The sequence below is a fragment of the Myotis myotis genome, unplaced genomic scaffold (assembly GCF_014108235.1).
Source record: "Myotis myotis isolate mMyoMyo1 unplaced genomic scaffold, mMyoMyo1.p scaffold_m19_p_13, whole genome shotgun sequence".
Lineage (NCBI taxonomy): Eukaryota > Metazoa > Chordata > Mammalia > Chiroptera > Vespertilionidae > Myotis > Myotis myotis.
In genome coordinates, this window is record NW_023416317.1 from 50,006,431 (window position 1) to 50,031,501 (window position 25,071).

Sequence of the window (25,071 nt, forward strand, 5' to 3'; positions counted from 1 at the left end):
CGGCTGGTTTGCCCTGAAGGGTGTCCTGGATCAGGGTGGGGATCCCCACTGGGGTGCCTGGCCAGCCTGGGTGAGGGGCTGAGGGCTGTTTTCAGGCTGGGAGTGACTGAAGTTCCCAACCGCTCCTTTTTTTCTTTTTTTTTCTTTTTTATTCTGGGCCAGCTTTACCTTGAGGCTTGGCTCCAGCTCTTAGGCCTCCGGCTGGAAGTAGGTTTCTGGCCTTTGCTTACAATGTTGCGAATCTGCTGGCTGAAGTCCAGCGGTATTTGTTACAATGTTTCTTAAACTGCCCGCTCAGAGGCCTGCAGCCGCAGGCGGGGAACGTCCAACGATCCTCCGTCACTGAGGCAAGCAAGCCTCATGTTAGTTTCAAGCTGCCTGGCTGCCGGCCGCCATCTTGGCTGACAGTTAATTTGCATATCTTGCTGATTAGCCAATGAAAAGGGTAGCGGTCGTACGCCAATTACCATGTTTCTCTTTTATTAGTGTAGATCTTTATGTCTTTGACAATATAATCTCTAATATGCCATCATGAATTTTGCACCATTTTAACTTTATAATCATAATTTCTGTTGAAGAAGAAATGCATAATTACAAACTGTGAACTATTTTCAGAGTCCAAGTAATAAAATTTAGAGTAATTTAAAGCCCTAGATTTTCAATAAGTTTAATCCAGAGAGATAAGTGGAAAAGCTTATTTTCACCTTTGAGTTTTGAGGGAGCTGGTCCCCTTGGGGTAGCCTCCTCTCTGAAGCTGAGGGGAGGACTTGTACCCTGTTCGGTGTGACCCCCATGATGCTTTGAGAGCTGGCCAAGGCTTCCATGAGAAACATTCTCATTTGCCTTAGGCTTAATTTGATTTTGATTTTTAAATGCAGTGATGATAATTTTGCTTGCCGTAATGTTGTGTTGTGATAGAAAGCTTTCATTAAGTAGATGGCACCATGTGTCACTGTAGACATGATTTGGAGGCAGGAGGTAGTGCTGTGAGCTGCACGCTCAGGGCTCTCCCTCACCCATCACACAGCCAGCACTGCGGGACCTGGGAGTGCGCTGTGTGTCTTAGTTGTCAGTGTTTGTCTTGGTGGGCATCTCATCTCATTTGCTGTGTGAGCTAAGATCTCTTCGTACTCTCAGACTCTGCCTCCTCCCGTTGATCCCTCATAGTTAACAGTCATGCAAATAACCGAGTGACAGATTTTCTTTAGAAAGTGGAGTTAAAGGAGCCAAAAATGTCTTATGTGTTAACGGTATCTTCAGGGATGTTACTTAGGTTAAAGCTCTGTCTTAAAATGTCTGTCTGATGATTGATGGCACATGGCATGTCTCATATTAGGCCTTTTATTATGTTGTTATTCTTTTAGAGCATTATGGTAATTTCCTCTGAATATCTTCTATATGCAAATGGGTAGATTAGAGTGTCAGGTATAATCTGTCTTTAAAATTATTAATTGTCCTTATAAGAATATTAGAGTAGATTTCAAGTATCACGTAGCAGGCATGTACGTAAGAAGATTAAGCTATTGATATATTTATATATGTACTAGAGGCCCAGCGCACGAAATTGCGTGCGGTAGCCTGCCGCTACTCACTGCCCCGCCTGCTCCCCTCCTTGCTGCCATCAGAGCCTGTGGGCCGTGGGGGAGGGACCAAGAGGTGCCGTCGTTTGGTTGTCCTAGTCGTCACGGAAAGGGCTTTTTATATATTTTATGATTTTGCTGGGTATAGCATGTATATCAGTATTTACAGGTTGTCCCCCAAAGATGTATTCACAATTAACAGCTGATAGCTCAATTTATGTTTTTTTCCTTTTCAGATTTAACCCATTGGAATTAATAATTATTCAAAGTATGTGTTCATTTTTGGGGACACCTGTATATATAAGCACACACATACATGTGTATACATGCACTGTGTTTCGCTATATACATATTTGCAGTGAAAATAATACAGGAATATAAGAATGTATTTTGAAAACACAAGTATCCTCAAGAAGCAGTTTTTCCTTACTAAAACAAAAGTGGGCTCTCACACCAGAATGCTAGAGTCAGGTGGGGCCTGGGAGGGGGTGCAGGGGCACAGCAGCAGCTGCAAAAACTGCAGGGGTGCAGAGGGCCCCATCTTCACATGCAAAGGCTGCTGCGGGCCTTCTCTCCCTGTCGGGACTCTGTGTGCTCATCACCCCTTTGCTGAGGCTGATTCGAGGCAGCACGACCTGCCCCTCCCTGTTGCCCAGAGACACAGTAAGAAGTGAGAGATTTTTGTTTTTATTTTTTAACTAAGCACATCACATTAGCCAAAGGCAAAAGCAGTACTGTTAGTATTGTTATTGCATTCTTTAATTTAGAGCAGTGGTTCTCAACCTTCTGGCCCTTTAAATACAGTTCCTCATGTTGTGACCCAACCATAAAATTATTTTTGTTGCTACTTCATAACTGTAATGTTGCTACTGTTATGAATCGTCATGTAAATATCTGATATGCAGGATGGTCTTAGGTGACCCCTGTGAAAGGGTCGCTCGACCGCCAAAGGGGTCGCGACCCACAGGTTGAGAACTGCTGATTTAGAGGGTTCAGTTGTCAGCCAGGTTACTTATACTCCCTCTTCCATTAGATTTTGGGTTGTTTAGCTAATTGTTAAATGGCTGAAACAGGACTAACCCTAGTGCTTGACAACGGATCCTTCAGCCCTCTTGAAGGAAGGAATCCTGGTTTAAGTTGTTCCTTTCTATAAATAGGCCCGAAGAGCATCATATTTTCCTTTGAAGGTAAGGCTCATGTTAATTACGTTCTTAGCTGACATCAGAAGGTTGAAGGATTTTTTTTAAAAACCCTCTATTTTTAGAAGCTGAAACCTGAACCATGTTTTTGGCGTTGATGGTGAAGAGAAGCCCAATAATTTAGGAGCTGTGGCTTTATATTCTCTTCACAGTCCTATTTTTAGAAGCATCAAGCTGGTTTTTATGCCTGGCTGGAAAGTCTTCTACAGTAGAACGGAGTCATTTAAAAAAAACTCACAACTTAGAAATAATAAAATAATAATTTAGATGCTGTAGATCAGTTCAAAGTTAAAAAAAATTTGATGTAATAACTGAAAAAGATAATAACAGGAAGAATGAATATGCTATAGTTGTGCGTCCCCAAGAACAAGAGAAGAATCAGAACAGTTGTGGGTGATCGACTTGCACTAATATTAGCTAAGAAAAAAGTCCACAGAAACACTTTAGAATAAAAATACTTAAAGGTGGGTTGGAGAGCACCAAAGGCTCATTGAACTTAAAGCTTATACCTTTCCAATCACTGAGGAGGACTTCATTACAACTCTACCTTTTAAAAACTGTTCTTCTCTATAGCTTACATGAGAAATAATTGTATGAAGAACCATATACTGTATTAAGACTTTTTTAGACCCAGACTTTTTAGTATCAGATATCTCATTTTAATTTTTATCCTTCCTTTTTTTTTTTAAAAAAAATATATTTTATTGATTTTTTACAGAGAGGAAGGGAGAGAGATAGAGAGTTAGAAACATCGATGAGAGAGAGACATCGATCAGCCGCCTCCTGCACATCTCCTACTGGGGATGTGCCCGCAACCCAGGTACATGCCCTTGACCGGAATCGAACCTAGGACCTTTCAGTCCGCAGGCCGACGCTCTATCCACTGAGCCAAACCGGTTTCGGCTATCCTTCCTTTTATTTCTAAGAAATCGTGCTTTGTTTTTCATGCTGCAGACATTTATTTGCTGTTCCTTACTGAGAGACTTGTTGACTGATGTTCTCCTCACCTATCTTTGGGGACTAGGTAGGTAGGAGATAAGTGTTCAGCTCATAAACCTTAAAGAGCTCTAAGCTTATCAATGGATGAAAACAGCAAAGCATTCTTTTTTTTTTTTTAATCTTTATTGTTGAAAGTATTACATATGTCCTCTTTTTCCTCCCATTGACCCCTAATATAGTCTGTTCCCACCCCCTGCCCCAGGCCTCCACCACCCTATTATTTTCTGTGTCCATGGGTTATGCATATATGCATACAAGTTCTTTGGTTGATCTCCTCCCACCCATCCCTGCTTTCCCTCTGAGATTCTACAGTCTGTTCCATGCTTCTATGTCTCTGGATCTATTTTGTTCAACATTTTATTTTGATCATTAAATGGATTCCACGTATGAGTGAGATCATGTGGTACTCGTCTTTCTCTGACTTATTTCGCTTGATGCTGATTCCATCCACTGAGCGGCCATAATCTTTAGCAGGAGGCAGTACTAGGAGCTTGTGTGGAAAGTGCTCATCTCCCCAAGTGTGACACAAGGCATTGCATTCGAGTTCTCCATGTGTCCTGCATACACTTCCTCTTAAAGACCAACCAGCCAGTCACTCTAAGTTACTATGGACAGGAGAGTGCCCCGTTTTCATTTATTGTTACTAGGAGATATGGTCTTTGGCTAAATTAGTTTGTCTCTTTTAGGTATGTGCATGAGTATTAAAATCATACTCGCCAAAATGACTGCTGACAGTAGAAAGTATTTGACTTGATTTTGATATTCACTGTTTGTGAATGTAAGCCTTTGTTATCAGATTAGAAAAGATGGAAAGGATTGAAAATACTCAGTATCAAGAATGAAAGGAACTAAACCATTCTCTTACTATCACCATAATGGGAGGATAGATTGGTAACATTTTCTAGGGGCAGTTTTATATGTGTCCAAATCTAAATACATATACCTCTGGACCTAACAATTCTACTTTTAAGTATATCCAATAAGGAAATAGTAGACAGGTGGAGAAAGGTATATGTACAAGAGTTTTAACATTATTTATAACTAGAGGCCGGGTGTATGAAATTCATGCACTTGGCAGGGGAGTCCCTCAGCCCAGCCTGCGCCCTCTCGCAGTCCGGGAGCCCTTGGGTGATGTCTGATAGCCATGGAGGCGGGAGAGGCTCCCGCTACCTCCCCTGTGCTCGCCAGTCGTGGGCCCAGCTTCTGGCTGAGTGGTGCTCCCCTTGGGGGAGTGCACTGACCACCAGGCGGCAGCTCCTGCATTGAGCGTCTGCCCCCTGGTGGTAGTTCGCGTCATAGAGACAGGTAGTTCCTCCATTCAGTCGATTTGCATATTAGCCTTTTATTATATAGGATAGCAAAAAAAGGAAACATATTTTTCAGTAGAGAATTAAATTATAGCATTTCATACAAGGGAATATTATGCAACTGTTAAAAAGGACACTTCATGTTCTACTTATGTTGGCTCTGGCAGATTCATATACATACTAGAGGCCCGATACATGAAATTCATGCACTTGGGGCGGTTCCTCAGCCTGGCCTGTACCCTCTTGCAGTCCGGGACCCTTTGCTCCTTACCGCCCACCTTCAGTGGAGGCGGAAGAGGCTCTTCAGCTGTGAGCCCGGCTCCTGCGTTGAGCATCTGCCCCCTGGTGGTCAGTGTGTGTCATAGCGGCCGGTCATTCTGCTGTTCAGTCAATTTGCATATTAGGGTTTTATTATATAGGATTACTACATGAGAAAAGATTACAGAACAATGTGTATAGAATAATCTCATTTATATATATCTATATGTAAATGTACATATACATATATGTACATATGTATATATGTGTATATATATATATATATATACTTTGAAATTTGGTTATACACTAAATTGCTATTTACAGTGGTTATTTTGGGGGGGGGAGGGAGAGAATAACTGGGCCTCTCAAATTCTGATTTGTACATTTTGTATGGTTTAAAATTTTACATCGACTTGTATTGCTTTCATAGTCAAAGGAAATAGTAAAGATAGTGCCATTCCGAAGAACGAAAGGAGAATGCACCTTTGGAGGAGGTGGGTGCACTTGCTCGCTGTGGAGCACTCCTCACTGACTCTAGTGCAGCCGTGGGCAAACTACGGCCCATGGGCCAGATCCGGCCCATTTGAAATGAATAAAACTATTGAAATAAAAGACCGTACCCTTTTATGTAATGATGTTTACTTTGAATTTATATTAGTTCACACAAACACTCCATCCATGCTTTTGTTCCGGCCCTCCGGTCCAGTTTAAAAACCCATTGTAGCCCTCGAGTCAAAAAGTTTGCCCACCCCTGCTCTAGTGGCTTCGTAGCACCACATGGAGAGTATCATGAGTGATCGCAAATTCATTTTATGTTGTTTGGCACATTTCCCTCTGCAGTGAGAAGACTGCTCACGTCTGGCATCGTGATTCAGGTGTTTCCACTGCATGACAATGAAGCCCTGAAGAAGCTGGAGGACTCCTGGTATACTGGGTTCAGTTTAAAGTATCAGCCCATAGGTATGTGTCAACGCCGTCCCCGTAGAGAGAGGAAGACCTACCAGTGAAAAGTCGGGCTTCAGCAGTGGTGTCGTCCCCCCGGGGCTCACCAGGCAGGGCTCACCAGCTGCATGCTGGACAACAGGGGGCAGGGCAGTAGGAGGGGTTAATGACCTGTTTATTTATTTCTGATACTAGAGGCCCAGTGCACAAAAATTTGTGCACTCGGGGGGGAGGGGAGTCCCTCAGCCCGGCCTGTGCCCTCTCGCAGTCTGGGACCCCTCGGGAGATAACGACCTGCTGGCTTAGGCCTGCTCCCGGGTGGCAGAGGGCAGGCCCAATCCCTAGGTGCAGCCCCTGGTCGGGCTCAGAGCAGGGCTGATTGGGGAGTTGGGGCGCCGCCCCCTGTCATGCACAGAGCAGGGCAGATCGGGAGGTTGCGATGCCACCCTCAGTCACGCTCAGGGTAGGGCCAATTGGGGGGTTGGGGCACTGCCCCCTGTCACACTCAAGGCAGGGTCGATGGGGAGGTTGCGGCGCCACCCCCTGTCACGCACAGAGCAGGGCCCATCAGGGGGTTGAGGAGCTCCCTCCTGTCAGTCACAGAGTAGGGCCGATAGGGGAGTTGGGGCACCGTCCCCTGTCACACACAGAGTAGGGTAGATCAGGGGGTTGGGGCGCCGCCCTCTATCACCCACAGAGCAGGGCCGATCAGGGGGTTGGGGCGCCACCACTGTCACACTCAGGGCAGGGCCGATGGGGAGGTTATGGTTCTACCCCATCACACACAGAGCAGGGCCCGTTGGGGGGGGGTTGGGGCGCCACCCTCAATCACCCACAGAGCAGGGCCGATCAGGGGGTTGGGGCGCCGCCACTGTCACACTCAGGGTAGGGTTGATGGGGAGGATATGGCTCTACCCCGTCATACACAGAGCAGGGCCCGTGGGGTGGGGTGTTGGGGCGCCGCACTCTGTCACACACAGAGCCGCAGGGTGATCAGGGGGTTGGGGAGCTCCCCCGTATCAGGCACAGAGCAGGGCTGATCAGGGGGTTGGGGCGCCTTCCCCTGTCAGGAACAGAGCAGGGCAGATAGGGAGGTTGTGGCCCCGCCCCCTGTCACACACAGAGCCTCAGGGTGATCAGGGGGTTTGGGCGCTGCCCCCTGTCACGCTGATCCCAGTGCTGGGAGGCATATTACCCTTTTACTATATAGAATAGAGGCCTGGTGCGTGGGTGGGGGCTGGCTGGTTTGCCCTGAAGGGTGTCCTGGATCAGGGTGGGGGTCCCCACTGGGGTGCCTGGCCAGCCTGGATGAGGGGATGATGGCTGTTTGCAGCTGGTCACACACCCTTCAGGGTGGGGGTCCCCACTGGGGTGCCTGGCCAGTCTGGGTGAGGGGCTGAGGGCTGTTTTCAGGCTGGGACTGAAGCTTCCAACTGCTCCTTTTTTCTTTTTTTTCTTTTTATTCTGGGCCACCTTTAGCTCTGAGGCTCCAGCTCTTAGGCCTCCGCTCCTGAAAGCAGGTATCTGGTTTGTTTCGGTTCTATAATCGAAACTCTGTATCAACTCCAGCTCTGAGATCCCAGCTGGCTGAAAGCAGGTTTCTGGGGTTTTGTTTAGCTTCTATATTCATTACAATGTTTCTTAAACTGCAGGCTCAGAGGCCGGCAAGGCAGGCAGGGAACATTGGAGTCCTCTGTCACTGAAGCAAGCAAGCCTCATGTTAGTTTCAAGCTGCCTGGCTGCCGGCCGCCTTCTTGGCTGGCAGTTAATTTTCATATCTCACTGATTAGCCAATGGGAAGGGTAGCGGTCGTACGCCAATTACCATGTTTCTCTTTTATTAGATAGGATGATATTAGATGGACTGAATTACAGGCTTTCTCTCAATTTCACCAATAACACAGGCAGTTCACTGTCCTTCATGAGTGCATGTCAGAGTTGGAGTGGAACAGGTTCTATGAGAATTTAGTTTGTGAATATTTGTATTTGAAAATTTCTGTTTCTTTAGAGCAGCGGTTCTCAACCTGCGGGCCGCGACCCCGTTGGGGGTTGAACGACCCTTTCACAGGGGTTGCCTAAGATCATCAAAAAACACATATTGAATATATAATTACATATTGTTTTTGTGATTAATCACTGTGCTTTAATTATGTTCAATTTGTAACAATGAAAATACATCCTGCATATCAGATATTTACATTACGATTCGTAACAGTAGCAAAATTACAGTTATGAAGTAGCAACGAAAATAATTTTATGGTTGGGGGTCACCACAGCATGAGGAACTGTATTAAAGGGTCGTGGCATTAGGAAGGTTGAGAACCCCTGCTTTAGAGCTAATCATTTGGAGTTAGTCAAGTTGTGCTCATTCTTAGGTGCCGACTTGTGGGCCTACTATCTTTTGAGGTAGGTTTATAAGTATCATGGTATATATACGGTTGTCTATCCATTTTCTCTGAGTACAGTGATAAAAATAACCGTGAATTTATTTGGTGTGTGTTAAACATACTTTGTATAAATAAACATATCAATATGGATGTCTGAATTTTGGGGCTTAGATATTTTTTTAAGTATAAGAATTATATTTAAGCTGGTAGGTTTTACCATAAGTATTACTATCAGTTTTTCCTTAAAGGATATTTCTCTTTTGATTTTATTTAAGGGAATCACTCTAAAATGATTTCCTTTTTGATTTCCATTCTGAAAACAACTATTACAATATTATAACTGAACAAAAATTGTTTTTAAGATTACATTTTGAAATTGTATTCTGAATAAATTTTTTTGTAGCCTTTGAAAGGAATAGTTTTAATTTTGATAGTTCCAAGTGACACAGTAGTCATTTTATGTTACACTATAACATTTTTAAAATTTTGGCATTTAGGTGGCGATAAATTTAAATATTGCTTGTAGGACTTGGTAGTGAAGTATTTATTAGCTACTTTTTAGAAATTACAGGGAGAAAAGGAGTTGACGGTGAAGGCTGAGCATGGCTGTGGTGGTGGGTCTGAGGCCTCTGGGGGTGCTGGGACTGGTGACTGTAGCTGGGGCACAGGCAGATATTGAACTTCCCCTTGAGATCAAAAGAGGATGATCATCTGATTTGGAGCCCAGGACCATGAACACCTTTTTTTTTTTTTTTACATTGCTTAGATATTCTTCAACCTGATTCAGATTTGAGGCAACCTCACATACCCACTGTTTATAAATTTTGGCATTTAGGTGGCGATCAATGCCACCTGGGTTAGTGAGAAAAAAATAAGGATAGGAGAAAATAGCTAATCACAGTTTATTCTAACCCGCAACCATATACTGATCTGGCACATTACCTTAAGAAAATTACATTTATGCCGAACCGGTTTGGCTCAGTGGATAGAGCGTCGGCCTGCAGACTGAAAGGTCCCAGGTTCGATTCCGGTCAAGGGCATGTACCTTGGTTGCAGGCACATCTCCAGTGGGGGAAGTGCAGGAGGCAGCTGATTGAACTCTCTCATCGATGTTTCTAACTCTCTATCCCTCTCCCTTCTTCTCTATAAAAAAATCAATAAAATATTAAAAAAAAAAGAAAGAAAATTACATTTTATGTGTAATTAAGCAAGAAATAACTTCAACTGCTGGACCTCCCCCACGCCTGGCATCCCACCCTGGTCCCGGGGCAGGGTGCTTGTACAGTCCACACACTCACCCATGTGGATGCGGCCGACAAAGGACGCAGTGTTTGTGGCCTCTCTTGGATTAGATAGCTTGTGTCAAGTTCACGGAATATTAACAGTGATATTGCTTGGACCTTCTTCTTCCTGGTGCTTATATGAAGGTGTAGATAACGTTCTGGAAGTCAGTGTGTAGAGTGTCGTTTTGCATTTTTGATTAATTTTTCTTTAATGTATTGAAAGACTTGCCATGACACATTGATGAAAATTTATATCTTCAGGCAGGGGGAACAGGATACAATGGATGGGGAGTCATCTTTGGAAAGAACATCTGTAACTACAATTTTAAAGTAGGAGAGAAGTGGAGCGCATGAATTAAAAGTGGAGTGCGAGTTAAAATGTGTTATTGGCCATGACTGAATTTAAAGGAGGACCTTGGAGATTTGGGACAGACCTCTCCGTGATTTTTTTCCTTTGGGAAGAAGGCATCCATCAGATGAGGAAATACAGAGGAAATAGACGCAGGGTGCCTGGCAGAGCCTGGGCCCTAAGCTGGGGGAAGTGTCAGGCATCCAACACAGATAAATGGGGTCTTTGTACTGCGGGGAGGATGGGCTTAGCATCACACACTGATTGGGAAATTATGGTATTAAGTGATCCCCACGTAGCTAAAGAAATGAATCAGCTTAGTTGAAATGGTAAGAAAAGAGAGTCTTTGGTAGTCCATAATTAAGGTCTTTTTTTTTTTCCTTCCTTTTATTACAGACGGTATCCGTGGCTACTTTGGGGAAACGATCGCCCTTTACTTTGGGTTTCTGGAGTATTTTACTTTTGCCTTAATCCCCATGGCGGTCATTGGGCTGCCCTACTACTTGTTCGTGTGGGAAGACTATGACAAATACGTGCTCTTCGCCTCCTTCAACCTGGTCTGGTCCACGGTGATCCTGGAAGCGTGGAAGCGAAGCTGCGCGGGCATGGCCTACAGGTGGGGGACCCTGGTCATGAAGAGGCAGTTCGAGGAGCCCCGGCCCGGATTTCACGGGGTCCTGGGCGTCAACTCCGTCACGGGCAGGGAGGAGCCGCTCTACCCCAGCTACAAGCGGCAGCTGCGCGTTTACCTGGTCTCGCTGCCGTTCGTGTGCCTCTGCCTCTACTTCTCTCTGTACATCATGATGATTTACTTCGACCTGGAGGCCTGGGCCTTGGGTGTCCACGAGAACAGCGGGTCCGAGTGGACCAGTGTCCTGCTGTACGTGCCCAGCATCATCTATGCCGTCGTGATTGAGATCCTGAACCGCCTCTATCGATACGCTGCCGAGTTTTTAACTTCGTGGGGTAAGGCTTGATGCTTCGTTTCTATCTCATGCGTCAGTAAGCAGTGTCGCTTCCACCATAGGGTTCAGGTAACTGCGACCTCGCAACGCAGGTGGCTGCTGCTCCGGGCTCCTTGGGGAGTCGTGAGGAGAAGTCCTGGGCTCTGGAGCTCCGGTGGCCTCCAGATCACGGTCATCACAGCTCTCGTTCATTGAGTGCTAGTTCCTCCATTCCAGGTACCTGCCAAGCACTTGACACATGCCTCATTCTCACCTCCTCAGGACATGTGAAAGACACGTTTCACCGTTTTATGGGTAAAGATACTGAGACTTCACAGGGTTCAGGCAGCAGATGGAAGAGCCAGGCCGATCCCCACCTCTCTGTTCTAAACCTGTGCTCCTAGTACTGTGCTGCTGGGTTTTATGCTAAGGGGAAAGTAGATTGGATTATCTTCCTGAAACTCTGGACGAATGAACTTTGTCTAAGTATCTGAAAACCAGTTGTCTAGTTGTGCCGGCACTGAGGGCTGCCATTGAACTCAGTGAGGTGCTCATGTGTGTCTGCGGTGAAAGAGGAACCTGCTTACGGTTTAAAAACAGCTTTGATAGGCCATTCAGTCTTTCATTTACTTACTCACTCAAACACACAAACATGTTATTATTCCCTAGGAAGAATCGAGGCCTTAATCACAAAGATATTTTAAATTATTTTTGATAGTCATTTCACAGCAACTGCTACCATTTGGTGAGTGCTCTTCGCCGATCCTGGGCTAAGGTTGTGTCTTCTGCCTAATCCTGACGGTGACCCTGGGAGGAGGGTGGTGTCAGCTCTGTTTTGTAGACGAGGAGGCAGAGTGCCGCAGGTTGTGTGACTCGCCCACGTCAGACAGTGGCTGAGTGGCTGGGCTGGGTTTCCAGTCCAGTCAGCCTAACACTGCCTCTCTGTGCACGGTGGCACTTCTCAGCAGTCCTCCTTTTGTTCTTCTGTCCTGCGGTTCCGGGACCTGCACTGTGTCTCCTCTTCTGCTGAGGATGGAAATCTGAGTTTCCCTTTAAGCTAAGCCTTTCAGACCACACACTGGAAAACACTTTCTTTATTGCCCTTCTTTTTAGGCAGGAGCGAGGAACTTTTTTTCTGCCAAGGGCCATTTGGATATTTATAACATCATTTGAGGGCCATACAAAATTATCAACTTAAAAATTAGCCTGGCCCTAGCTGGTTTGGCTCAATGGGTAGAGCGTCAGCCTGCGGACTGAAGGGTCCCAGGTTCGATTCTGGTCAAGGGCACATGCCAGGGTTGTGAGCTCGATCCCCAGTAGGGGGCATGCAGGAGGCAGCTGATCAATGATTCTCTCTCATCATCGATATTTCCATCTCTCTCTCCCTCTCCCTTCCTCTCTGAAATAAAAAAATAATATATTAAAAATAATTAGCCTGCTGTATTTGCTCAAACATTTAATTAGCTCACCTCTAATTTCTTGTCAGGGCCAGACCAAATGATTTCGAGGGCTGTCTACGGCCCGTGGGCCGGATGTTCCCCACCCCTGTTTAGAGGTTGCTATCAGTTTCACCATCACCACTTACTAGTATTCAGTGTCTTTCTCGGGGTGGCTGTCTATGGGATCATTTGCCAACACATCCCACATTTCTTTGTAGCAGTAAGACTTAAAAAATAATTTCAGACTGCAGTGATACTGCGGTACCCCCCAAAATGTGTCTTAATCTTGGTTTCTTCCTTGTCGGATGCTCCTGGTGGTGAGCAGTAGGCATGATTGACAGCCTAGCGCAGTGATGGCGAACCTATGACACATGAACCTATGACACCTATGTCAGAGGTGACACGCGAACTCATTTTTTTGGTTGATTTTTCTTTGTTAAATGGCATTTAAATATATACAATAAATATCAAAAATATAAATCTTTGTTTTACTATGGTTGCAAATATCAAAAAATTTCTATATGTGACACGGCACCAGAGTTAAGTTAGGGTTTTTCAAAATGCTGACATGTTGAGCTCAAAAGGTTCGCCATCACTGGCCTAGAGCATTTATTGACTAAGGTTCTGTAGTTGACATCCTGCCCACAGTGCAAGTCTCACTCACCTCACTGCAGTGCTCCCTGCTGCTATCTTATCTGAGAGAAATGACCTCTCCTTTTGATGTTTTAGAGAATCACAGATTGGAGTCTGCCTACCAGAATCATCTAATTTTGAAAGTTTTAGTGGTAAGTAGAGTTTTTATGTACAAATTCATTTTAATTATGAAATTAGTGAATACCATTTAATATTTAGGAATATAAATATGAAGACTTGCTTCTAATTTCAAGCTATCAGATAGTTAATGTATTTTGAGCAAGTAGACAAGGATTGATTAATAGGTGTGTTTATATCTACGTTCAATCCTATCGAATAAAACCCTAATATGCAAATTGACCAAACGGCAGAATGACTGGTCGCTATGATGCACACTGACCACCAGGGGGCAGATGCTCAATGCAGGAGCTGCCCCCTGGTGGTCAGACAGAAGCCGGACTCACGGCTGGTGAGCACAGTGGCAGTGGTGGGAGCCTCTCCTGGCTCTGCAGCAGCGCTAAGGACTCCTCCTGGGGAGCCGGCCTAAGCCAGCAGGTGGACATCCCCCAAGGGGTCCCAGACTGTGAGAGGGAGCAGGCTGGGCTGAGGGACCACCCCCCAGTGCACAAATGTCATGCATCATGCCGCTAGTAGTCTTATATATGTGCATGTGGTTTAAGACTTCAAATGTAGAAATTTGTTTATAGCTAATTTCTATTTATGTAAAAAGCTAATTATTTACTTTATAGTTCTGTTTCTCTTCTCTTCAGTGACTTCTTTGAATGCTTCACTATTCAACAATCCCTGCAGTTACACACAGTTCATTTAGTGATAGAACCTTAAATTATTTTTTTATGAATTTTGGCGAAGAATGCTTAGAGTTGAGGAGGTTCCCAGCATGTTCTGACGGGCAGAAGGAGAGAGATGGAGAGAGGCACTGTGTAACTTGCTTGCAGGTTGTGTAAAAGCTCACACATTCTGCCTCTTTCCACCATCATTATAAATAACAAAGATGTGCCGGCTTGAAAGCCCCTCACTTACCAGGAGGCGGTGTCAGCCATCTGTGCCATAACTGAGAATCAAGACAGGTGCACAGAGTCCTCTGAACTTGCAACTGTAACCTATTTAGCACAGTTCATGTACTTGACTCCACGAGGGAGAGATCGAGGCCCCCACTGAGAAAAAGTCTTTGTTTAGCTGTAGAAATCATTTTGAGAAGCCTATTTATCTGGTTTTTCAGTCCTTAAAAGAGCAGAAACTACCATTGGGAAGATGTTTAGGTTTCTGGAAGTAGGTAAATTTATAGAGGCAAGAGCAGGCTTGGAAATAGAAAACCTGTCATAATAGGTGCTAATAATTCAACAGTTTAGCAATTTGGACATTTGTGCATATCAAAAAGGCTCTGAAGGCCTCATCCTAGCCCCATGAAGTAATTGATATTCAAAATATTGATGCTGAATCAGCAAGGAAGTTACCTTCTCTATTCTCTGTGTAAGAGTCAGGGGAACATGTAATGCATTAAAAAAAATCATTCAAATTGATTTTAATATGGAGCCTTTGCCCTTAGAGGTAAAACGCTCCATTTGGCTTGAAGAATTCAGTTATTTGTGGGACTTTATTGTTCTCTGACATTTCAGATAACGTTGTCAGGTGACTGCCTTGTGAAAGACTCACATTTTAGGTTCTGCTTGTGTTCGCTAGGCCTCTCCCTTCCTTTTTAATCTTACGGGGAGAGCATTTCCCACTTTCCCAGGCTTTCGCTTTCCACCTCTGCTCTGACTTAGCCCCCACCCCTTCCTGGCTGCATTGATCTTACTGCTCACTCTCTGCAGTGACTCCCTATTTGCTCACTAATGAGGTGCCCACAGTGGTACTCTCAGAGAGGGATGCTGCTAAGCGGGCAGTAGCCAGCATGAGGCTGGAGGCAGAGAGGAAACCCGTCAGTGCAGGGTGTGGTTGCAGATTCTTGAGCAGGGGAACTGCTTGAAGAAATGGCATTTGTTATGGTGGGACCCCCAGCCCAGAACTGTGTCTGAGCAGGGCAGGGCGTCTCAGGCCTGTGGAGACAAAGATGCCTCCCACACTCGGCTGGTTGTTGCTGGCCCCACTCATCTACCTGGGTGTCGCCCGGTGACGGTGAGGAGTCTCAGGTCCGTGGGCACAGGAGGCTTCCGAGGCTGGGCTACTTGTGGTGGTGGGTGTTGGGGGTCCTTCTTGCTGGTGCTGCCCGGCCATCCTGGCAAATCCCCTTGGGGAAGGCAATGGCGGGCCCTGCAGGAAGGAGGGGAGGAGAGGATGGCCCCTGGCAGCTCATTGTGAGCGGGGTCCCGACCAGTTCCTCTGGGTTCATCGGCTATTTTCAAGCTTCTAAGTGGGTGAGTGGGGAATGAACCCACCTGAGCCACCTGGGTTCCCAGGTTGGAGGTGGGGCATGGTGAGCCTTGGTCTCCCTCTTGTAAGAACAGGGTAGAAACAGGAGCGTCAGCTGCCCTGGTGCTGTTACTCACCCAGTCCTGGGTCCCCAGCCGGTTCATGGCCTTGAGTCTCCTCGGGGTGCCTCCTGCATCGTGTGCAGGGTTTATAGATGTGCCCACTGAGGAGGAGGAGGGAGAACAGGGCTGGAAGCCTCTTGTTGCGTTTTTAAATGCAGTGCTTACAGTTGTAAATGTAAAGTACTATGAAGCAACACTAAATATTGTTACCATTTTTTTTGCCAGTTCAACTTTCTGAATTGCTTTGCCTCACTCTTCTACATCGCCTTCGTCCTGAAGGACATGAAGCTCTTACGTCAGGTGAGTGTGAGTAACAGAAAGGTATCCGTTCCTCAGGCTTTAGAGGCGGTTTCTTGTAGTCAGGTAATGCAATCAGCTTCCCATTACTATTTTCACAAATAAAGCCTTTTCAATTCTGTCTATTTCTAAGCCCAATTCTAATTAAAAACAGAAAATCCATCAGCACTGTGTAGTGTACTCAACTGAAAAGAAATGAATGGAAGCTAACCAGCTTGTAAAATTAATGATATAGGGCAGTAAAATAAAACATGCAGTTCCTATATATTTGTATTTGTATAGAATTGTAAGAACAATTCTAACAACAAAACATTTTTTTAACTTTTGTGTGTGTCTCAGGGTGGGGGTGATTGGTGTAGCCTTACATAGGTCTGATACATTTCATTTTTAAGTTATAAGTTGTACTTTAGAGACCAGCAGATCCTTTTCGGAAGCGTTAAGAAAGCCTGACATATATTTAATACCTTTTCTGCTTGAGGCAGCTGCCGGGGAGGGCTGCTCCCTCCTGGTGTGAATGTCCTGTGCTTGCTAGTGAGCAGCCGCAGAGCCGAGGCTGCTTAGTATTTATATGAGAGCGTGGGATCATCTTTCAGGAGATTAAAAGAAAATTGTATAGCAGAGAAAGTTAGTATTTTGTAGTTATGGTCCTAACAGCTTGCATAAAAGTAAATTAAATGTTGTGCTCTTAAGAATTACACTCTACATATTGCTACTTTTTAAAAATTATTTTTGAGCCCTAGCTGGTTTGGCTCAGTGGAGAGAGTGTCAGCCTGCGGACTGGGGCGGGTCCTGGGTTTGATTCCGGTCAAGGGCACATGCCTAGGTTGCGGGCTTGATCCCGAGTGACGGGGGGAGGCATGCAGGAGGCAGCCGATCAATGATTCTCTCTCATCATTGATGTTTCTATCTCTCCCTCCCTTCCTCTCTCTGAAATCAATAAAAATATATATTTAAAAATAAATAAAAATTATTTTTGAAAATTGAAGACGTAGTTGGATGCACACACCTTCCCCAGTCCCACCGACAGTGTTAGTGGGGTGTGACTTCTCATTTCTTACACTTTAGAGAGTCTCCTTCACATAACAGGGGACAGAGGGATGGGAGAGGATTCTTGAAAAAATAGAATTCTAGTATCAGCAAAGATGTTGTGTGATGGAAACACTGATATCCGTCTGGGGAAAGTAGAAATTGACACACCACTTCTGGAAACCACTCCGGCAGCCTTAATTCATCCCTAATAAATAATCGGAGATGGGGTGAAGATTCCTATACGTAGGTATCCAAAGAGCAGCATTTGTAATAGTTCAGGTTGGCACTAACCCCTGCATCCAACAACAGTGCCTGGGCTAATAAAGAAAGAGTTTTTATTGGCACAGGAAAGTGCTCACAATATATAACGAGAGGAAAGAAACAATACAAAGCTGCATATAATATGTAGTGGATCATGCTACTTTAATTTCTACATATGATTGGAAATATCCAAGATGTTAGCAGTGGTTCTGTCCTGATTGTGGAATCATGGGTGACTTTTTAGTTTTCATTTTCTAAGTTTTTTACAGTGGGTGGGGGAATGTATTAGTTTTATAATGTTTTTAATGTTGTGGCCAAACTATTATTTTTCCAAAATTGGCAACATCATTTAGATACTCATATTTTGTAGCCAGGATGATATAACCAAACTCCCCCCCCCCCAAAAAAAACCAAAAAACCACCACAATTTTAAGGAAATTTGTTCTACTGATTCGTAACTGGTTTATTTCTTATTATAATAATATTATTTTTTTCTTTATTGATTTTTAAATAATATTTGTATTATAATCTTTTTGTATTTTAATCTAAGTCTTCCCTGTGGAAAAATAAACACAAATTAGAAACATCATTCCAACACCTAACTTTTCTGATACTAGCTTTTATAACAATAGTATACTATTGGTTGAAAATGGCCATTTTATTTGCATAATTGCACACACGGTGTGGTTTCATGAAGCTACACTGGCCAATGTGTATGTGCTTCTCCTTAGAGCCTGGCCACGCTCCTGATTATGTCCCAGGTCCTGAACCAGGTTGTGGAGTCTCTGCTGCCTTATTGGCTCCAAAGGAAGCACCACGTGCAGGTGAAGAAGAGGGTGCAGGCTCTGAAGGCAGACATCGATGCCACGTTATATGAACAAGTCATCCTGGAAAAAGAAATGGGGACGTATTTGGTAAGCTTGAACCTGGCTGAGTTTAACATTGACTTAATGTGCGTAGCCGTCACGTACCAGGTACCTACACACATGTAAACACTCACAGTCTCAGCTCAGTGCTCTCCAGCCAGCGAAGGGCTACTGCCCTGAATCTGAAGTTATGCCTAAAACACAGAGCTGTGCTTGGTGAACCCTGTGAGTGCTCCGCCGAGGTGGTGGGAACAGCAGCTAGAGCCGGTGGGGCGGAGGGGGGGGGGGGGGGGGGGGGCAGGGGAGGGGGTGAGACGGCCATGGGGGCAGCAGCATGGCTCGCTTCAGACACAAAGAAAAGATTGAACGTGGGTTCTGGAAATATCGGAGGGAACTTTGTAAAGTATGTGGTTGTCTGACCACTATGCTGCACACTAGAAACTAATGCAAATAATATGTAAACTGTAATTGAAAAAAACTTAAAATTTTTTTTAAAAACCAAAGAAAAGATTGAAGCCCATCATTAAAAATGAATGCCAATCTGAAGATTAATTTATAGTTTAAGTTACTTAGTGCTATTGTAAAAATAAAAGAGTTCCTGAAGTCTGAAATTTTTTAGGAACTATAAGGAGATCATTGGAGAATCATAAAACCTAACCATGTGTTTAATGAACTTTTATTGAGCTCCGACTACATTCACTGCTTCTGTAGTGGGGACTGGTGTTGGGGTCACGTTTGCTTTAGGTCATTGTTTCTTATATCCTGCACCTACCTTCTTGGTATGGTATAGTCTTCTTAGTGAGATAGAGCCTTTGGTGAGGGTCCATTGTCATTAAACTTCCATAGTCTTGCTTTTCATCAAGAATGAATTCATCTCCTGATTATTGAACTAACTTTCTTACTTAGTTTTTTTTCTCATATGCTTAAGAATTTTAGTTTGTATGTTCATCTGGAGTAGGAATTTATTCTCTCTCTCGCTCTCTTTCTCTCTCTCCCTCCCTCCCTCCCCCCTTTCCCCCCTCCCCCCTGCTCTCTGCATGTTGTATGCTAAAAATGTCAGGCAGAGCTTGACATGACTGCCGGGCTGCCCGGCAGCACATCTGAGAGACATTATCTGCACATCTCTGCAGAGCCAAAACAGCACAATTTTGAAAGCTGAGCATAGGCTATGATGGTTTCTTAAGACCGAATTGTGGTAAAACCAGCTTGATTGCTAAGATTTTTACTCTTTCCCCACTCTTGGTTACTTCACTCTTCAGAGAATTAAATCAATGCTATATCACTGGGCGTATTTTAAAGCCACATCTGTATGCTGCAACACAACGTAAGGAAATGCTTTCTAGAGCCAAATGCAGCCAAAGAGCGGTTTAGAAATTGCTCGCCACGGAGTCCCCAGCTGCGCACCCACCGGCCAGCTCCTAACACACATGTGCTCGGTGTTGCTCTTTGACGAGCCTTGGAACCTGCCAGAGAGACTCACTTGAAGTCCCTGGGCCCATGCTTCATCCAAGCAGCCAGAGCAGCTGAGAGCAGGACTCACTCCATTGCCAGTACTCTGTAGTTACGTTAGGAAGTTCTCTACTTTAGCAAAATATAAAATATGAAAAGAAACTGACTGGAAGTAGAATCTGATTTATACTAAAGCTCTCAGCTCCCGAGTCTAATATGCATGCCTTGGAGAAGGACTGACTCTGAGATGCAGTAATAATAATGATTCATTTCGCAATAGCCATGCTTAATATTGCTTTAAAATATCGTGATGAGTATTTTTCTTAAACTGAAGTAGTCATCGCATGTGCATAGGGGGATCATGGGGAGGTCTGGAGTGTGGCCTCAGTGACTCACCCCGCACTGTTAGTATCTCTCTAGTTGTCGAGGGTACACAACACCTGTTGCCCGTCTCCTCCTTTGGACTAAACCTTTAAAAACATATCGGAAAGGTGTTTAAACATGGTTTCAGAGGGATTTCTCCATGCTTCCATGGTCTCCTTACTTTCTGCTATAGACTCCTTTCTTTGGCCTCTTTGATTTATATACTTCTTTTGTTAGGGTGACTCTGGGGAGTTTCCTTGTTACGATCAGCTGTGTTTTCCTTTACTTTTAATAAAATTGAGATAAATGTCTTATGCCACAAAATTCATTATTTTAAAATGTACAACTTAGGGGTTTTTTTTAACTAAGTTCACAAGGAGTGCAGCCATTATCTTTTATTTTTATTATTTTTTAAATTAAGTTTATTGGAGTGGCATTGGTTAATAGGGTCATATAGGTTTACGATGTGGATTTCTAGGTTACAAGATCCATGTATTTCACTGTGTGCCCTCCACCCAAAGTCAAATCATCTTTCACCACCAGATATTAGGACCCTTTGCCCGCCACCCCCCAAGGGAGAAGCCCTTGGCACTGGGAGGGACTCAGCGGGGCTGAATAACGATGAGCCTTCTGAGCAGAGCCCAGGTACCACTGTCCACATCAGGTAGTGACTTCTCTTTGGGAGCGAGGCTTTCTGAGACCTCCAGCCCCTCTGCTCCCCCTGGGCCTGGGCGTGCCTGTTGTTACTTGTTAAGGCTGCGGTGGACCTGGGACCTGGGAGCAGGAGGTGAAACTGGAGTGAATTTAAATGCACAGATTGAGTTGGTTTTCTTTACCAAGTGCTGCCTGAGTTACTACAAGCCGTGGGTTAATTTTCACAGTACTGAAAAAGTTCATTCTGACAAATTTTGCCCCCCCCTTTTTTTTTGAGGGGCAAACTTCTGGAGGTCCTTATTCCATCCTTTTTTTAAATGTATTTTTATTGATTTTAGAGAGGAAGGGAAAGGGAGAGAGAGATAGAAACATCAACAATGAGAGAGAATCATTGATCGGCTGCCTCCTGCACGCCCCCTACAGGGTATCAAGCCCGCAACCCGGCATATGCCCTTGACCGGAATCGAACCCGGGACCCTTCAGTCTGCAGGCCAATGCTCTATCCACTGACCCAAACTGGCAGGGCTCTTCTTTTTTTAAGTTAAATTTGGCGGGATGACATTGGTAAGTTATTCTTTTTAGACGATATCAAAACAATGCCTGTTTTCTCCTTGTGGCGCACATTTCCAGGGCACCTTCGATGACTACCTGGAGCTGTTGCTGCAGTTTGGCTACGTGAGCCTTTTCTCCTGTGTTTACCCGCTGGCTGCGGCCTTCGCTGTGTTAAATAACTTCACCGAAGTTAATTCCGACGCCTTAAAAATGTGCAGAGTCTTCAAACGTCCATTCGCCGAGCCTTCGGCCAGTATTGGTGTATGGCAGGTAATTATTTGTGAAAAAATATTCCTTTAAAAGAAATAACAGAATGAGGCATTGTGACTTAAAACGATGAGCCCAAAGGAGAGGGTTGGGAAAACTGGATTTCGTTCTTGCTCGGCCACCAAACAGCTGCGTGACTTCAATAGCCATTTACTTCCTCTGGGCCTCACTTTTCTTATTTTTAAAATTGGGGGTAGGGGTGAGGGAGGTAAAGTATAATCTTTATGACTCCTTTCAGATGTGAGACTTGGACAGTTTTCTAGGAGAGCAGCCAGCTGGGCCTTCACTCACATAACGAGGCCGTCCCCACTGCAGTGTCAGAAGAGGCACAGTAGTTTTCAGACGCGTAAAGAAAAGTACTGCCGATACAGAATCTTATATTCACAGGAAATATTCTCTAGGAGCGCAGGAGAGAGCAAGACACTCTCAGATGAAGGCAAACTAATAAGAGATTTTTATTGTCAGGGGCCCTATCCTAAAAGTATGACTGAAAGTTCTCAAAACTAAGGGAATTATAAAAGTAGGAATCTGGAGACATTAGGAAGAAATAAAATCGCTAAACAAAAATACAAGTAAATACTTTTACTTTTCCTTCTCTTCTTGAGTCTTTAAAGTTATGTTTGAGAGTTGAAACAAAAAATACAAAACTATCTAATGATTCTAAATACTATATGTAGAGAAAATATTTAGGCAATTATATTATAAATAGGGAATGGTAAAGGGAGGTAAGATTTCTATATTTTACTAGAGCTGATAAATAACGCAAGTAAAAGGAAAAAATGTATATACACATATAAAATACAATGTAACTATATATGTATATATGTGTGTATAAAATATAATTATAATATATACTTAGAGCAACCCCTAGAAAGCTATATAAAAATATATTAAAAAACGCAGATAAATCAAAATGGAATATCAAAAAGTGTTTAGGTAACTCATAATAAGACAAGAAAAACAAAGCAGTTTTAATTTCACGTTCTTTTTTCTTTCAGTTGGCTTTTGAAACAATGAGTGTCATATCCGTGGTCACTAACTGCGCTCTGATCGGAATGTCGCCGCAAGTGGATGCACTCTTTCCGGAGTCAAAAACAGACCTCGTTTTGATTGTAGTAGCAGTGGAGGTAAGTGAGACTTTAACTCTCTTTCCAAGAGTTTCTACATCAGATGCCTCTGCTATTCCAAAGCAGTGATGTCTCTGGCTGGCAATTTAGCAACATGCATTTAGTGGTATGAAAACAAAGCCATTCAGGTAATGGGAAGACAGGAATCTGAGGCTGTGCATTCCTGGTGATCACCTGGGACTGAAAAACGGTCACCGTGGTGCAAACAGGAAAGTGACTTTCCCAGCCTGGTCAGAGCTGAGTAGATAAATCTTGTTTGAAACTAGAGGCCCGATGCACGAAAATTCGTGCAAGTGTAGGCCTTCCTTCCCCCGGCTGCTGGCACTGGCTTCCCTCTGGCCACTGGCAGGCACCTGGGACCTGGGCTTCTGGCCCGGCTTTCTCCGGAAGGACCTCTGGTTAATTAGCATATTCCCCTTTTATTATATAGATAGAATTCTGTAGGTTTAATGTGGGTTTTTTTAGTCTAATCTAGGGGTTTGTCACTTGGACTTTCTCAAACAAATCCTAAGAAAATATTTTTTGAGAAAAATTCATGTTTAAGTCTCATTTCCAACAGGTATGGAGCCCATTGTGAGACATTCTAAAACTCCAAAGCGTGCTGTCCTGTGTAGGAGGACTCTTAGTTTCACACAGAAAGCACAAGCTGGCCGTCTCTGTACTGCTTAGAAACCATTTAATTATGCTTCTGACTATGAATTGCTGTACCATCTTAAAAATCAAGCACTTCGCAATCACAAGAATTTGCAGGCAATTTTTTGTTGCTAGTGATTTTAGGTGTCAGGAATATTGTGACCTTTTAGTTTTAGATATTTAAAACATAGGAGAGGGGTGAAAATTTGTTAAAGCAAACTGTGGCAGGAACATAAAGCGGGTGATTCATATACTTAAGGTCTTAGGACTTAGGGCTGACCAGAAAAAAATGAAATCCTGGAATTCATTTGTACATTCAAATGTACATTTGTGCATTTCCAGTAGCGGCTGAAGAAATACAGTCTGCTTTGCTCTATTTTGCTCTTTTAGCATATTGGATCGGAATCTGTGCTTGTGATAGATGCTATATGTGGAATATTCCTGTTGGAGAATGATTTTAGATGGCAGTGAGTAGGAGGGGAAAGAGAATGGCTCTGGCAGATGAAAGTAGGTCTGTTTTGGACTTGTGGGTTGAACAGGATTTTGGAGAGTTATTTGCAAGGTTGATTTATTACGTGTGGAAGTGAGAGATCAAAACAGAGGGGGCCTTTAGCCAGGGGATGGCCAGCTGGCCAGGCTCATAATGTAGCTTCTTGATTTAGAATATGGCCATTAACTTTGCAGATCTAGGAATTTGTCTTTGCCTGTAGTACATCCAGAGCTAACTAGACTTTTGGGACTGACTTATGCTTAAACTAATGAGACTCACAAGAGATTGACGAGAATGTCAAGCAGTTCATTTACAGAAGAAAATACCTGTTGAGCCCTTTGCATGGATTGTAAATGTTTTTATTTGTAAATCTTCTTTGGAGAAATGTCTATTCAAATCCTTTGTCCATTTTTAAATTATGTTGTTTATTTTTTAGCTGTTGCGTTGTAGAGTTCTTTATATATTATAAACATTAACCCCTTATCAGATATATGATTCACAATATTTGCTTCTATTCTGCAAGTTGCCTTTTCACTCTGTTGATACTATCCTTTGATGCACAAAAGCCCAGCTTCTCTATTTTTTCCTCTTTTTTTGTCTTTGTTTTTAGTGTTATATCTAGTAAATCATTGACAAATTTAACATCATGCAAATTTTGTCCTATGTGTTCTTCTAGATTTATAGTTTTAGGTCTTAAGTCTAGATCTTTGATTCATTTTGAGTTAATTTTTATATATGATATAAGGTAAATCATTCTTTTGCATGTGGCTATCCAATTTTCCAGCATCATTTGTTGAAAAGACAGTCCTTTCCCCAGTAAAAAAAACCATATATGTGAGGGTTTGTTTCTGGGCTCTTTATTTTATTCTATTGGTCTGTATGTCTGCATTTTCTTTTCAAGCATTTATTGGGGGTATGATTGACATACATAAAACTGTACATATTAAATGTATATACGCATTGACAAGATAAGTGATATTTATCTTTTTGCCAGTACTACACTGCTTTGATTGCCGTAGCTTTGTAGTACGTTTTTAAATCATGAAGTGTAAGACCCCAACTTTGTTATTCTTTTTCAAGATTGTTTTGGCTGTTTGGTTGTATGTTTGTAGTAACTATAGCTATGTATTTTCTGACTTTTGAAAAACTATTGATCAAAAGTTGAATTATATAGGCACAGATTGGTATTAAACTAAGTCCTCCCCTTCTACCACATTAATGTATTTAAAGATTTATTTGTTTTTACTTTATTGACATTTGAGAGAACCC

At 43.5% G+C, this 25,071-nt stretch overlaps 1 protein-coding gene across 5 annotated transcripts in view; it reads left to right on the top strand.

The window, feature by feature from the left end:
- ANO10 (anoctamin 10) overlaps nucleotides 1-25,071 on the top strand; it is a 109,507-nt gene that overhangs the window by 26,726 nt on the left and 57,710 nt on the right. For all 5 annotated transcript variants that reach the window (XM_036333140.1, XM_036333138.1, XM_036333136.1 and 2 more), the window contains exons 5-11: nucleotides 6,187-6,306; nucleotides 10,703-11,272; nucleotides 13,419-13,474; nucleotides 16,040-16,114; nucleotides 18,133-18,315; nucleotides 21,364-21,555; nucleotides 22,551-22,679. In XM_036333140.1, the coding sequence (XP_036189033.1) occupies nucleotides 6,187-6,306; nucleotides 10,703-11,272; nucleotides 13,419-13,474; nucleotides 16,040-16,114; nucleotides 18,133-18,315; nucleotides 21,364-21,555; nucleotides 22,551-22,679 (1,325 nt within the window). The remainder of the gene's footprint in view (nucleotides 1-6,186; nucleotides 6,307-10,702; nucleotides 11,273-13,418; nucleotides 13,475-16,039; nucleotides 16,115-18,132; nucleotides 18,316-21,363; nucleotides 21,556-22,550; nucleotides 22,680-25,071) is intronic.